This window comes from Pipistrellus kuhlii, unplaced genomic scaffold (genome assembly GCF_014108245.1).
Source record: "Pipistrellus kuhlii isolate mPipKuh1 unplaced genomic scaffold, mPipKuh1.p scaffold_m20_p_2, whole genome shotgun sequence".
Taxonomy (NCBI): Eukaryota; Metazoa; Chordata; class Mammalia; order Chiroptera; family Vespertilionidae; genus Pipistrellus; species Pipistrellus kuhlii.
The window spans coordinates 115,910,035-115,926,177 of record NW_023425515.1 but is presented as its reverse complement, the minus strand read 5'-3'; the positions used below and the strand labels follow the sequence as shown (position 1 = coordinate 115,926,177).

General features: G+C 41.1%; 1 protein-coding gene across 6 annotated transcripts in view; it reads left to right on the top strand.

Annotated features, from left to right (window-relative positions):
* NEDD9 (neural precursor cell expressed, developmentally down-regulated 9) overlaps positions 1 to 16,143 on the top strand; it is a 124,637-nt gene that overhangs the window by 84,238 nt on the left and 24,256 nt on the right. For all 6 annotated transcript variants that reach the window (XR_004989727.2, XM_036448674.2, XM_036448678.2 and 3 more), the window contains exon 2: positions 7,091 to 7,537. Coding sequence is in view for 5 of the 6 variants with exons in the window: in XM_036448674.2 (XP_036304567.1) it covers positions 7,091 to 7,537 (447 nt within the window). In the remaining variant the exon portion in view is untranslated. The remainder of the gene's footprint in view (positions 1 to 7,090; positions 7,538 to 16,143) is intronic.

The following is a 16,143-nucleotide window of genomic DNA, read 5'->3' as shown; positions in this document are numbered from 1 at the left end:
TGTTATAACTTGTATGTTTTGACTTTTGAGAAATGATGTGAGTTTTGAAAATACACTCTACTATAATGGAATGGAGTCTCCTATTCCTTTATACAATTCTCATTTTGCTTCCCTAAGTACCTGGAGGTTGGAGGGATTTGTCTAGACAGGCAGATAGATGTGATCTGGTGCCAACACTGTCATGTTGGCTGAAATCCAGATGGTTGTTTTATTGTTAATAAAACCTATCTTTTGGGTGAGTGGGTGTCAGGCCTTCATCATTATATGGCGCCTGTCAGATTTATCTAGGGACAGAACCCTGAAAAGAGTTTGTGCCTGCCCCATGTTTTTGATCCTTTGCCAATAAGCTATGCTTAAATCTATCAAAACCAGGCAATCCAGGACAAATGCTTATAAATTCCAAGGCTTACTAGCAACAGAACTAAATTCTAAGATGGAAAAGGTTCTCAAGAAGCACATCCTGATCCAGTGGAAAAAATCCTAGGTTAAGAGGGGACCCAGATGCTATTTCCAGCAGCTAATCTAATAGAAGACCCTCTGGGTTGTAAAACAAGAAGATTGGGTTAAAATGATCTCTAAGGTCCCTTCTTAGTCTGAAATTCTAGTCTAGTTCGTTCTGGTCAAGTTGTGGGTAACTTCTGGTTCTAATACTCACAGAAACCTCAATATCTGTCCACCTTCTTTGAGACACTCAGAAGTTGCTTAGATCAATCGCAAAGACCACAGAAGAATGGGAAATTGAGCTCTTAAAGACATATACATCATTTATGATCATTAGACTTGTTATGAAAATGCTAATTTATTTTTCTCAAATACTTTCATTAATCAAATTCATCCTCTATGACTGACCAAGAAATAATAGAAGGGGACTATGACGTCACACATATATACTCACACATGCATACCGACCTACCAGTCCATTTGTCATTGTTTTTATATGAAAGAGAGAATTTGCTCAGGGCTTTTGTTGGTATCCTGATATAAATGTTTCTGTCCTGTATCAACCTTAAATCAAGGGAGAATAGATGACATTAGTTCCCGGGCGGGAAAGGAAAGGAACCCAGCATTTGAAGAAACACTTTTTAAATCTCACATCTATGTTGTTCATATCATGTTACCAAATCTGGCCAGACAGATATTTCTGAGATCTAAATATCTAAATTTACAAAGAACATCAGGTCTTTCACCAACTCTTTAAGAAGTAGTGTCACTTGGGCAAATGAACCACCAAAGTAATGCTGGGTTCTGAATGATCCTTCATTGAAGAGAAATAGATCAATATGGAAGAAATGTTAGATTCCCAAACCTGGGAGCCTTCGGGGCCACCACACACAGGGCACACTCCGTCCATGCGTGTGGGGGCTGCTGCATGTGAAAGTGTTTTGGAGAGGAAACTGTCTGATGTCACATTCTTAAAGTATCTCCCACTCAAAAATGCACAAAGAAAATGCTATGGATACAGTTCATAAGGCTGGGAAATCTAAGAAAACTTAAGGACTTGTGGCAGAGTAAATGACATGAAGAATCAGAGAGGGTCCAAGGTACTCAGATAAACTTTGTATACATCATAGCAATTTAGAAAATAAAAACCATTGACTGAAATGTGGTCTAGGTGCCAGAACTGTCTTTGGTGGCAGTATTGAATGCTCCTCACGTGATCAGCAGCACAAGGGACTCATGGGGCCAAAAAGGATTCTGCTGCTGCCTTTCTGTGACTAGTTCAGATCACATGACGAAAGTGTGTCACATTGCAGTTGATAAATATTGCTGAGTAACCACTTGGATGTGCTGTGTATCACATCTTCTAACTCCTCAACTTGAAAGCTTTGTGTCTACTAATTAACAATCTCAAGAAAATTGGTAATTCGACATCCCAGATCATCCAATGAAAGAACCCAGGTGTAAACCAAATATTCCAAGAAGCGAAATCAAGATACTTGTAGATATCCATAGGTTCTGATCATGGCTGTTTCCTCCTTTGGGGAAACCTCCCCCCGCCCCATACCCTAAAGGTGATGGTGGGAGGAAGTAGTTTGAGGACCCTCAGCCTGAAGCTGACTTTTGTCAGCAGGCACAAAAGCACACAAACCGTTCTCTTCCCCTGTGTCCTCAAACTAACCTTGATGCTCATCCTTCAGCCACTTCCTTTAGAACTGATTTCCTTGACGATGGCCATTTCCTTCTGTACTATGTCTGTTTCTCACGATCTGGCCTGCACAAAGTGTGTGTGTGTGTGTGTGTGTGTGTGTGTGTGTGTGTGTTGCATGCCATGCCAGATCCCAAGTTTAGGGGGTTGGGTACAGGAAAGTCGTGTTGTTGAGAATGTGAAAGCCCTGAGGCTGTGGCAGGAGCTCCTGTATGATAAATATAGAATAAAGTAAAAATAATAAGAGGAAGTTGGGCCATTAATGATGCTATCAGTGCTAGTGGGGTGACACACCAGTCATTGTGTCTAATTTCTCTTCAAAGAACAGCATGAATGGCCATGGAAATTATTAGTCACACCTCTCTGTATTTGGAATAGCAGATAATTTCCCTGGCAGTAGGAGTAATAAGCTTTCTTGACATTTCGATAGCAGTGGGGGGGAGAGGGGCAGGGAAGAGGCAGGGATGATGTGGGAGTTACCATGTGACTACAGCTCTCTGTACCCACTGTTCTGGCTAGTTGTATAGTATTTTCTTCCCACTCCTTAGGCATAGCTTGGGAACCAGGAACAGCAGAAACCAAATGTTCTGGCAAAGTATGAATGTGCTCAGTCACCTGCTGCCAGATGCCGGTTGCTACATTTAAGGGAGAAAGGCTCTTACAGAAAACATTGTATTTAATCTGGCTGGGATGGTCAGTTCCTCTTGGCCTTCCTGTTTATTCAGTGGTTGTGGACACTAGATTCAGGCCCCCCATCTACTTCATTATCCTGTTTTAATAGGGAGGGGCAGGCAATTTCCTGCTTGCTGTCTCCCACATTCTCTGGCTGTGAGGCTTGGTGACTTGGACACACCACTTACCTCTCTGTCACATTAGTTTACCTTCCCACGTCCATCTGAAACTTTTGACCAAATATCATGCTGATTTCTCTAGAAAAGAATTTTAACCTTTCTGTAGAGAACCAAGAAATCCGAGTCCAGAATCAATTTCAATTTTGACATCCAATGAGTATGTATTTTGTTTCAGACACTGGGCTTTAAAGTTCTGAAAATGACAAAGCAATAAGACAGTCTCCCTGAACATTGAGGAGCTCCCAATCTTGAATGGGTTAATACAAGTTATACAGTAAGAACTGCCATTCCAGAAAACTGGGAAGAGACACGATTAGATAGGTTTTGTCAAGATAACTTCCACATGGTTCTGTGGAAGATAGACATGAGGTGGGAAGACCACCACAAATGCAAGAAAACCATTGGGAAATAATTGCCTTACTCCCCCCAGAAGTTGCTGAGGGCCTGAACTAGGAGTGGCAATGAGAGGGGGAAAGAGGACCCAAGCTGATTGGGTGTCAGGTTGTGAAGACACTCAGAAAACCTCTGAGACCATTATCCTGGCAGCTTCATGCATAATGTTAACTGAGACAGGTAAAGCAGGAGAAATGGACTTTTGCACTTGTTAATTTTGAAATAAAGAACCCATTAGACCATTGAAAATGTGGGATTGACATGCAGAACAAATATCTGGGCTGGAACTCTGAGTCTGAGTGCTATCTATGTTTAAATACCACCACTATGGATGAGATTGCCTATAGGGGACAAGACAAGTGCCAAGGAGACATCCCTTTGGAACATAATCAGTTAAGGAATGAGTCAATTTTTTTTAGTCTTTGAATGAAAAGGAAGATGAGTGGTCATGAGAACAAAAGAAGAGAGAGAAATAGAAAGTGGTAACATAGAAGCCAGAGTAGTTTCAAGAAATATTGGGATGGGGATCCGTGTGAGAGGCTGCTACAATTAGGGTCCCCTCAAGTAGGATTTGTGACCCTAAAGGCCAATTAGAATCCTAATTAGAGCCACAACTTCTGTAGCTTATGTATTTGACTTGATAAATACTGTCTTAATTCTGGAGCTGGAGACAGAAAGCCTGAATTGTTGTCCCAGCTCCATGACCTTCTTGCCAGGTGACTTTGGCAAATCATTAACTTCTTGAGCCTTATTTTTCTCATTTATAGAGTGACAGAGTTTGACTATAATTGTTTAAAGCTCCTTTGGCTTTCAAGTTCTGTGCCCAACTGCTTGGTGCTCTGCCAAGCTCAAGCTGCACTGCTAACCGCCCGTCTCTGGAGGCTGACCATCCAACTAGATAGGGAATTATATAGCTCTCTTATCTCTCCTTAGTTTGTTTCTGTGTTGACCTTGCCTGCCATGGAGATAAATATGGGGGCGGGAGGGGGTGAGAAAGAGATCTGTCTTTCCGGGTTTTTCTAAGATCCTCAGATAACCACTTCTGACTCTGTGGTCTTAAGGACTCATACCTTTGCACTGAAGGAGAGAGTTCCCCCACCTTCACCTAAGTAGCAGAATTAACTCTTAATTCACCTATTTACTAGTATGTGCTCTTTTGAATGAAGTAATTTGTATTCCAGCCGAAGTTAATTTTGCTGTTATCATCTTACTGAACTCCTGCCCTAGCACACCAAGTATTTTCAAAAGCCAAGTCCTTATCCATGTTCCCTCCCCTTTAGAGGGGATGTACTCTGCTACAATCTAATAATACTTACTCAAAATTTGCCCAGTAATATCATTGCCCAGTATTTGTATTAGTATTTTGCCTTAGAAGATCTCCTGAATGCAACAAGAATTATTGCTGCTTGTAGGCAGATACTCAACAAGAGGTTGCAATGCCTAGAACTCACTATTAATTCAAAGCATCATTGTTTTGAGAGATGGTTCTAAATGTAACTGTGAGCAAGGGAATCCCATGGCAGGGCCAACTCTCGAAGCCTCAACTTACTTATTTATGCTGATTAAATCCGTAGTCTTCTGCCTTTATACTGTTTTCTGCTTTTTTTCTTTCTTTACTTTGAAGCCAATATAATTGCACAGCTATCCACCCTCAGTTTCCATAGAACTGGTCCCTACTCTTTATCACTTCTGATTTCATCTTGGGCCTCCTTACCAGCCATTCCTAGTTGCTGAATGGGTCCTAGAAAAAGGAGCAGAGACTCAAGGTCAGCCCTCTCCCTGTTCTATAATTTCAGTACACTCTGGGGAATTCGTTTTCCTCGAATCATTTAGGTACGAACAACCAGAATCCTATCTTCTGTAATCTATGACTTTTCTTTTAAACTTCAGAACATCCAAAAGATAGAAGAAGAGAAATTGAAGAGATGTTAAGATTAGGGCACATTCTTAAATGGCTCCTCAAAGCAGAATAAAATGATGCATGATCCTACTTTATTATGTGAACTTTTAATTGTTGAAAGGAACCCAAAGCTTCCTAGAATATAAATACTAAGTAAAGCGTTCACCTGGAATGCAAACCCCTTAGTTTCCCTTTGGCTTCCCTCACTGCTCACCTGGGTACATTGACTTCCTGGATCTCAAAACTTTCAGGAACAGACTTTAAACTTATCCTTAAAGAGCATCACTAGGCTTCCTGGTACGGACCTCTATAGCCTTATATCCTTTCCTTAGGTTAAGTAGTTGTACTGATTAAGAGGAGTTTGGTGAACAGAGTAAAAGTAGGACCCCATCCCAACCACCGACCAGAGGAGAGATCCCTTACAGAGCACGGCCCCTCCATCGTGGAGAACCAGCACACAGAGCAAGGCCCGCAGCTATGGGGCACAGTAGGAGGGGAGATGATTAATGTGTGTCAGTTATAAAGGAATGCAAAGCATGAAGCTCAAAGATCAAGTCCACATTTCTAGAGAAGAAAACAGGGCACAGAAGTCCAAACAACAACCTCAAATTCCACGATTGTGCAAAGTCACAAACATGTTCCATCCCATCGGCAGTCCTTCCTCCCACAAGTGGTCATCATTGCAGCAATTTCTAGTGCATCCAGACATTTTAGTGGAGCTCTAGAGGGATCGTTTTGAGTTGTCTGAGTGCCGGTAGTGAATTTACAATGCTCCGGCTCCTCTGTGTGCTGGGAAGGAGCAGGCATGCGGTGATGGCTGCCATCATGCCGAGAAGCATTACTAACGCCAAGAAATGAAATCTTTGGAGCCTTTGAAAGGCTTCCAAGAATGTCAGCACGTACTGCCTGCCCACTCTCTGCTGAATGCCTACTTTGGCTGTCTGCTTAGTACTGAATGTACCAGACAGGCCTTCATACAAAGAGAGAAAGTGTTTTGGGCCCCTGAAAGGGAAAGGCACAGCCTTTCTGATGTGAATGGCAAGACTCAAGGAAATAATGGCAGGGTGAGGAGGGGCCTTCAGGAAAGGTATGAATAAAAGACCAAAAGAGAAAGGAATGGTATCTACCTACATGTGAGACATTCTTTGTAGCTCTCCACCATCTAATCTGGAGATGCAAAAACTGTCACACTGCTCCATGCTTGATGGATCATGGAAAAATGCTTGCTTGGAGATTCTCCCGTATCCAAGGACCTTGTGATCAACTGAGAATAAGAATTTGTAAGCCCTGCCAAGGCATGTATAAGTGTACTTTTGTTTCCATTTTAGCTCCAAATATAAATGCCATTCATACTGTTTGTTTTTAGGGATGTTATTTAACTCTTTATTAAAAAAAAATTGAGAAATGTCAGTTGTCGTAAATCTGAATATCTTGGAATATTTTATATCCTAAGCTGGCTTTAGGAGAGGAAGAAAAATGTTTTGTATAGGCAACCATTTTCTGACTCTTTAGCAGTGCTGCTCATAATCCCTTGGCACGGCATCGGCTGCAAGAGGAAAGAACTCTTGTGGTGTTCTGAGCCTGTCCAAGGAGGCAGTCTGATGTCATTGGTGGCAGACGCAGAATGTATGTATCTGTCTTTTGTCTGCACCATCTGTTTTTCTCCTTACAGGCGATCGTTTAGATTTATTCTTCTCTTCTTTCCAGGAGGTGTGCCTCTCCATAGGAGCATGGGCTTTAGGTGTTAAAGGGACTAAGCTAATATTCTAACACGATTTCCCTCTGTTCTTTCCTCCCTAGAATCTTATGGCAAAAGCCTTATATGACAATGTCCCAGAGTGTGCTGAGGAACTGGCCTTCCGCAAGGGAGACATCCTGACTGTCATAGAGCAGAACACCGGAGGACTGGAAGGATGGTGGCTCTGCTCCTTACACGGTCGGCAAGGGATTGTCCCAGGCAACCGGGTGAAGCTTCTCATTGGGCCCATACAGGAGACCTCCTCCAGTCAGGACCAGCCTACTGCTGGATTGATGCACCAGGCCCTTGGCCAACAGAAGCTCTATCAAGTGCCAAACCCACAGGGTGCTCCTCGAGATATCATCTACCAAGTACCACCTTCCTACCAAAATCAGGGAATTTATCAAGTACCCACTGGCCATGGTACCCAGGAACAAGATGTGTATCAAGTGCCACCATCTGTGCAAAGAGGCATTGGAGGGGCTAATGGTCCCCAGTTTAGTAAAAAGGTAAGTGAGCAACTGACTGGATTTTTATTCCAATTTATTTTTTCCATTACACTTGAGCAATAGAAATGTTCCCAAAATAAGAACTTGACCCTTCCAAGAGGTAAGTATATCTAACTACCCTAGCTCAGCATTATTTTTGCACCATTTTTTTCATTCATTGGTCAGCAAAACTTCCTTGAATTCCTACTGTGTGCCAACTATTGTTGATCCAAAGGCATCTTGGATTCCTGTGCCATTCCAGGGCATACTGGATCATTAAGTCGTTTCCATCTTTCTGATAGATCTGCTTTTAGACCTAGGTTCTGCACTCAAGTAGTTTCCAATCTTTCTGTTTCTTCCCTAACGGTACAAGGCACCAAGTTTTGTCCAAGCACAGTGAGGCAGCAAGGACCCTCCTTTCACCAAAAGCTGGGTCACAACCCCATTGGCCTGGCACACAAAGAGCCCATTAGAAGTAGGGAAAGCAAGGAAGCTGGGAGTGGGTCATGCCAACCAACTTGTTCTGCAGAGTTACTGCCTTATAGTTTGATTCATTTAAAACACAGCGATACTTATATTTAGAAAGGAGTCATCCTCTTATCTTTCAAGTAATCCCTATAATAATGCCTGAGCCAGTGGGTCAAAAGAGTGGAGCTAGGATATGTAGAAAGGCATCATGCTAAAAAGAAAAGAAAAGAAAGGGAAGGAATGCCCTCTTCAGCACTTTATATAATTCCAATGTCATAACAATTTGAGATAAATAGAAAATTGTTAACTGAATGACTTGTAAGCATCTAGTATAGTTTCTGTTCTTATGATGCATTGACGAATTAAAAAGTGAGCCAAACCTTCACGATGCTTACATTGTGGTGTGTGACATAAGCAGACACTGTACTTACTGTCAGTGCTGGGAAGAAAATAATGTCCAGTGAGCTGATGGGGGTAACAGCCAACACGAAGATGCTGCTGCTGCCTGCGTGCTAGAGGGAGGGCTTTTCTCTTTTGTTTACTGGCGAATTCCAAAGGTCTGCGGGGGTTCAGTGAGGTTGGTGTTAAGAATGGGCAAATCTAATGGAATAAGAAAAGACCTGTGAATTACAAGAGGAAAGACACAGCTCTCTATGCCAAAAAGAACACTACAGTCTCAGGTGTCCTGCCTCAAGAAAATCTAATTCAAAGTCTGAATTTACAAATCCATATAAATTAGAGAATATCTATTTGCATGATAATGGAATCCTCTGTTGAAAAAAATAGAGGGGGGGAGTTTTACTGTTGGATTTTTTAAATGACAAAGCCACAAATGAATCCTAATCACCTTCTATACATAAAGTAAGTATTACTAAATATTTCTCAAGACCACGTGTTGACTAAGCCCCATGGGTGGTGGGTGTACATTAGGAGGAATTCCTCAAGAAGTAGGAAACAGCTTTCTGACTAGGGTTGCCCAAGACAATGATTCCTGTCTGCAGAGGATAGACTGGCCATGACCTTTCAGAGTCATTACCCCATGGTCGTCAGATTTGAAGGGAAAGCCAAACCAAGCTCTGTCTCCAGAGGAGAACAAGAACAGTTGAAAGGTGTAACTATAAATAAATAACTTCTCTCATTCTTAGCGCTGGTTGTTTGCACCTTAAAAATAGCTCTTCCTTCATCTGAGCCTGTGCGAGGCAGACAGGGGAGACCAGAACAGGAAATGCTTGGCTGAGAGGTGGTAGGGCCTAAACTTTCATCACAGTTTACTTTGGCAGGAAGGTGACATGTTTTCTTTTTTAAACTCAACCTTTTTCATTCCAAGTCTGAAAATTCTAAAACCTCAGACTTCTTCCCATTTTATTTGCTGTTACTACACAGCAGAATTGCTCCCTTCCTCTCCAAACCCAGACCTGAGAATATGCATTTTAGTAAACTCCTTGGCTGTTCGGGGGGAGGTAGGCCAGGACTGCACTCCGAGAAGTATTGTAAAGGGGCGGACCATGTAGGGTATTGGGCATGTTCCAGTCCGATTGTGAATTGGGACTTTCCATGGTTAAAGATTCCCTTGATGTTGCAAACAGACTGTGAGCTTCAGAAATGTATCCACCACAGTTTTTTCTACTAATGAATCTCTGAGGGAGGGGAAAAAAAAAAAGGCAGTGAATTCTGCCTTCTATCACTTCAACTTTGCTCTCTGGGAAACTTCAGCCTCTACCCCATTCTTACATCCCATCCACATGAAAAGACATTCATTCATCACTCGTTAAATCAGCGGTTAGGGAAAGATAATCATATTATATGATCCCCACCCTTTCGTGAAACAAGAAGACACATGAGTATTGTGAAAAAGCTTGGGCTTTGGAGGTTGGCCACTCCTGGTTCTGTTTCTTCCTAGCAATTATTCCTTGGCAGGTCTCCAAACTTCTTTAGGTCTTGCTCTCTTCGTCTGTACAATGGGAATGATCATAGGGTTGCTATGAGACTTAAATGAAGCAATACATAGAAAGGACCTGGCACAGTGCTTAACATAGCAAGGGCTTAAAAGAATTAGTTCCCCTCGCCTTATCCTTTCCTTTCACAGTTTATTTTGAACTGCATCAGCCCTGCTTGTGTTTCTCACTCTACACCAAATATGCAAATACTTTTTAAAATAATTTTTTATTGATTTCAGAGAGGAAGGGAGAGTGAGAGAGAGATAGCAACATCAATTATGAAAGCCATTCATCAGCTGCCTCCTGCGTGCCCCCTCCTGAGGGATGAGCCTGCACCCTGGACATGTGCTCTAACCAGGAGTCAAACCATTACCTCCTGGTTTGATGCTCAACCACTGAGCAACATCAGATGGGCTATGCAAATACGTTGTTGCTAACACAGACTGCTCCCTTTCAGTGTGTGCCTCTCTTTTTGCTTCTATAAGAATTTGCACATAATGGAAAAGAGCTCCCAAAGTTATCTGGAAACCATATACACTGATACCTTTACTTAATTTCATTGGTCATTTCACTCTGGGTTCTGTGTGCAAGACCATTTTATCCATTAGGCATTGTGGGCAGAATGCCCAGGGTCTACACAAGAATGTTTGAGAGCTGAATGAAAAGTTTGGCTCCAAAATATGAAAGGAGAAAACTGCAAAATAGAAATTAATAAATACTTAGACAAATGTAAGTGTTTATTATTTTCCATTCTGCAGATAGATGTATAGGAAACAATATCGTGTCAATCTCATTGTTACCTTTAGGGCTCATAACTAATTGGTTATATTTAAAAACAAATTGTAGGTTTGATTTTTCTCACTTTGAAAAGATTTCTAAATAGGCCTTGTGATTTCCAAGATCTCAGAGGCAATTCTAAATTAAACGAGTTATTCATAGTCCAGTAATTTGGAAAGCTGAGTTTTTAAAAGCAAAAATTTTACTTAATATGGGAGTGTGGTTTGGAGTGGAGCCCCCAAACATACGAAGCCCAAGGTCTACAAAGGTCTAACATAGCTTCAGTTCTCTCCTTCAAAGATCAGTGAAACAGCCCCCTAAGTTCATCCCTTTTGTGCTTGATCTTCACAGGGAATTACATGTGTTTCTCTGATTGTTTGGACATATTGCTTTTATTCTAACTGGTAGAATTAGCTTTGCTTTGAGTCCTTCTGAAGATGAGTACGGGCTAAATTAAAAACTCCTTGAGGCAGGCGGGGGCCATGGCTGCCTCTTTACTGGGATAGGCCAAGCTCCCAGCAAAATATCAGCACACAGATAACACCCGATGAGCAAGGCCAAAGCAAGAAATGAAGCATTTCAGAAAAGTGGTTCTGATGTTATCACCCATTCCCCATCTCACACTGTTCAAATCCCATGGGTCAGCTCATTACATTCTGTTATGACATATGTCAGATTGTACATGGTAGTTTTCCCCCAGAAGGGCCTTGAAGAATGTCACCATCTGTTTTCTGTGATAATAACTATCTATACACAACAAATGAGCATCCAGAGCATGATTGATGTACAATTCAGCTTGTCTGAGAACCTCACTTTTATGCATTTTGCCCAGTTTATACAATAATATTAGTTAACTCTTCTATAGTAACCTAAAAAGGAAAAGTACACTTTTTCTACTGAGGGGCAGAGCTTCCTTTGGGTATGCTATTATTTCCCTAGAATGCCTTTCCTCTATTCTATCTGTAAACTCCTTCATACTTTAAAACCCATTTTAATGTTCATCTCCTCTGTGAAGCTTTTTCTCTGTACCCCAGCAGAGTCTACCTCCACTATGGCCCCCCAATATGTTATACATTTCTCCTAATCTCAAGCTCATGGCTCATTTAAACTGAGTAGCCTGCCATTATCATGTGTGTAATGGCCTGGGCTGGGGCAAGTACTGCTTCAGGGGTGGCACCCAGAAAACTCAAGTAATATTAAAATTTATCTAGACCCTATTACATTTCTGACCTTCCAAAATGGGACACAGCCATATGTTGGCAGGAAGTGATTCAAAGATGTTAGCAAGGTCTTCGCAGCCCATTCCCGAAAGGTAATATAAGAACCAGAAATAGATTAACTACAATGTTTGTACCTTCTTAGACACTGAGTCATCATAAATTACACACACACACACACACACACACACACAGACTCACACGTACACACACGTACACACACGTACACACCCATAGCCGTTGATTGGTTAAAAACAGAGACCTTGCCTTATTGGGATTGGAAGCATTGTGAAATCTGGTTGCCCAGAGCAACACTCGGTTACTAGCCAACTAGCTGCTATATATTAGCTGTATGATTTGTCCACCAACAAGTAAAAATAGATTTAGAGGAAATGAAAGCTCCCAGAGAAAATAAACTCTGACTTCACCTCACTTTCTTTTGTTCCTTCCTACACACACACACACACCAACCACATACACACCCTGAAAAATAGCAGGTTTTGACAGAACAGAAGGTACCTCTAGTTTCTTCACTTTAAATTCAATCAAGTACAACCATGTCCCAGAATCATACATTTTTTTATAAAAATCGTACTAGTTTAAATAAATTTATTTCTTCAACGTGTGGCTTTTGGGGCTATGCAGAGAAGTGAACTTTCATCTAATATCTCTACCCTCAAAAATCAAGATAAATTTTAAATCATACAAAAAATTTGAAGTTCTTGAGCAATTCAAGGGCAGGACTTGATGAGCTCACTTTAAAAATGAGAAGTATCTCTTCTCAGTAGAGTCACCCACGCCAGTAGAATGAGCAAACTTTATATCTCCTAAAAATGAACAAAGGTCCTTTTTGTTTGATAAATGCCAAGGCCTTCAAACTCGGTTGCAATTTGTTATAAAGCTCAGAGATAATGCATATTTCTAAGAGTGCATTAGTAACGTCTTATAAACCCACACCAAAGTGCACAAAGGTAATCTTCCTTCCTTTTTTAAGGATTTCATGCTAAGTGACTGCTTATCAGAGTGAATAGGTCAGACATTGTGTGTAGTATGATGTCAGGCTAAGTGGTTAAACACTATTTGTGAGGGAGAAGAAAAGAATACATTTATTTATTTGATTGGATGGTGAAATGCAAACTTAGTACTGCTTGCACTCATCTTTGAAAGCTGACTTGTTTGAGTACATTGTGCAAAATGCAGAGAGGGATACCATCAGAAACACACTGGGTTCTAAATAGCTGTGCCACAAGCCCGGTTGTCAAGGTTCACTTCTAGAGAGATGTGTCTTTCTTAAAAGTATTAACCCCAGTAATATTTGAAGAGTACAAGGGAGTCCTCTCTTTCAAGGGACCCCAAAGTTAATCAGTTTTTGAAGTAAAGGCTCCTTTATAGCAATGCCATAATCACATCTGATTTATTTGGATAATTTTTATAATATTTGTTTCATACAGCCTGGTGCTGAAACCAGTTATTTATCAGAATAATTATTTGTCTTCAGACTTACCACCAATCAACTGTGCAGCATTTAGAATGTTATTAAGTTACTCATTTTTTTGATAGTTTTGGATCTAAAGTGTGTATGACTCAATGGTGCCTTTGAGCTTTGGCTCCATGTTAGGGACCTTATATCCATAATCTCATTTAATCCTCTCAATAGCCTCATAAGGTGTTCCTTACTTTACAGGGAGGGAGCTGATGTCTGAGGAGTAAGTTAACTTGCTAAGACATAATTCTAGTAAGCGGCAGGATTGATATTTGAGCCTGCGTCTGTCTGACTCTGAAACTAATGATTTTTACATCCCAGCTAATGGTTGATGTTGCCAAGCCCTAAAATAAGATGGCATATTTAGACACTTCATTAGCAAATCCAGCTCACCAGAATTCTGGGTGCTAACTAGCATCCTGTTGGCCAGGAAGAATTCAAGTCACTCCAGAAGGCTCCCACCTCAGATGCTAAGAGGCAGGCACCTCAGTGTTAAAGGAATCTGAGTAAGAGATGAAGAAATGCCCATCTCCCCGCTGCAGTGGTCAATTTCGTGGCAGGCTGATCCAGAAGTCCTGAGCAGCCATGAAGCTGATGGAAAGCCCGTGGTACATGGCTGACACTGTTGCTATGTTGGCTTTCTCTACCACTGAAAATAGTCTTTTCAAATAACTTCAGATTGCTTCAAATGGAAACTTCATTTAACCGGGCATAGTTAAATCTCCCAGAATGGGCTTGCCAGTAAAGGGGGCACCCCCAAAAATAAGATACCCAGATCTTAAGTTTTTCTCATATAAGGAAGTAACTTTCTTTGGGAGTGTTTATGAAATTAGAAGAGTAGTAAATTTTTAACATGTTTTATGAGTGTAAGCAACAGGACATTCTGTGGGCCCAGCTAACCAAGGTTCTCATTCCCTCCTCTGTCATTAATGAGCTGAATAACCTCTTTGAACCATAGCTCCCTCAACTGTGAAATGGGGGATAAGGCTGGGTTGTCTTTAATGGTCTTTGCTAAAATTTTATGATCCAAATATCCTTATCTGATTCTTTCACAGAGTTGTTTGAAAAGTTTAATGGAATTACCTGGACTCAAGATTTTTAAACAAAAGACACTCAGGTGTTGATGTAAATTTCAGTTGACCCCAAAGTGTTGGCAAATCCTCCTTACTCTTCCTTTAGGATTCAATCCACCTTCCTAGAAATCACAGTCTCCTTTTGAAGACAGAACCATTTCAGTAAGGAGCAGGAACATAGAGAGGGAGCCTGGGGTATGCTAAGCCAGGGAGAAAGAGTTGGCAGACCGGCTTCTCTCTTCTTTGTTACGAAAAGCTAAGAAAGTACTTCATACTGGAACTCATTATTTTCTGCCCATTTTCCTCTTTAATCCTCTTGGCTTGGCAGAAGCGCTTGGTGGGTCTGATGTTTCTTGAAGCAACAACCCTGGGTCAGACCCTTCACAACTGGCACCGAACTCTGCCACGTGGTCAGTTTGCTCCATCAGCCAGCCTGTCTTTCCTCCCAGTTAAGCCATGGGGGGGTCTCCTATTTAAGGAAGGAACGATACCCATGGGCATTTGGGTTCAGACATTTTCATTCCTTGATTTCTTTCCATAATTATATCCCCTTTAGGGCATCTCTTTAAAATCCACTTCAGAAATCTAGATTTAGTGTTTAGTGTCCTGTTGAATTTATTTGGACATCAAAAGAACCCAGATGCTTGTGCCTTTTCTAGTTTTCATTCAAAAAACATTCTGGTTCATGGGATATTTAAAAAACAGCTTTGATATATCCAACTGTCACGGGCTGTGTTAGGCTTTGTCCAGAGAAAGACCTAACTACTTAGGAACCCAGACGTCATTTCCCATCATGTCCTTTCACATTAAAGAGCTTCTAACTGCTCTTTGGCGCTTGGTCACTCCATAACTAAATATTGCTTTAGCACTCACTACACAAAGAGCTTCCTGAAAGCAGCAGGGGAGACGTGCTAGGGCCTTAACAATCAGGGCACTGTTTCCATTGAGTGGTTCGCAGCACAAATGCTGTGTCAAATGAAAGTGACCCAATAGCCCCGTTCCATTTTTGAGCTTTCAGTTGTTACTTTTCCTCGTTTGAAAAAGAGATTGACTGTAATTTAGATGTGTCTAGCAAAAGGCATAGTTCTAGCATAAACCCAAACGTTAAAATGTCTTTAAAGTAAAGTAAATTGCTTCCCCAAAACAGAGAGAAAAATCTTGATGAGTACAAGATAAGCATTAGGAAGGGTTAACCATGGCCATGGCCCGTGAAGGTGGCCAGACCCAGTTTTCATTATATTGTTGCTATGCAAGTAAATAAATGAGCTCACTGCTACACCCAGGCTGGGCAGAGAGAGTTTACAAAGAATTAATAAATCCAGTGTAGGAAACATGTGGCTTTTTCTCTGGTCATAGAAAAAGCAACTAGTAATCTTGGATTTTAAATAGACAACCTTCTATAACTTTGCAGTTTCTGAATATTGGATCCAAGTTCTAATGGGCAGGCAGTGATAATAGGGATGTTTATTTTCCTATGATTTTCTTTAAAGGGGAAGGGTCACATCGTTCTTAGGCTTGAAGACAAAGAGGTTATTATATTGTGTGGTTCTGTTAATGCTTTTTAAGGACATTTAAGAGAAATGAGTCCTTTCCAACAGGCAGTTTTAGAAGTCTAAATACTCTTATTAATGCATGAAACTCAGAGATAAAAATAAATAAATAAAGTATAAAA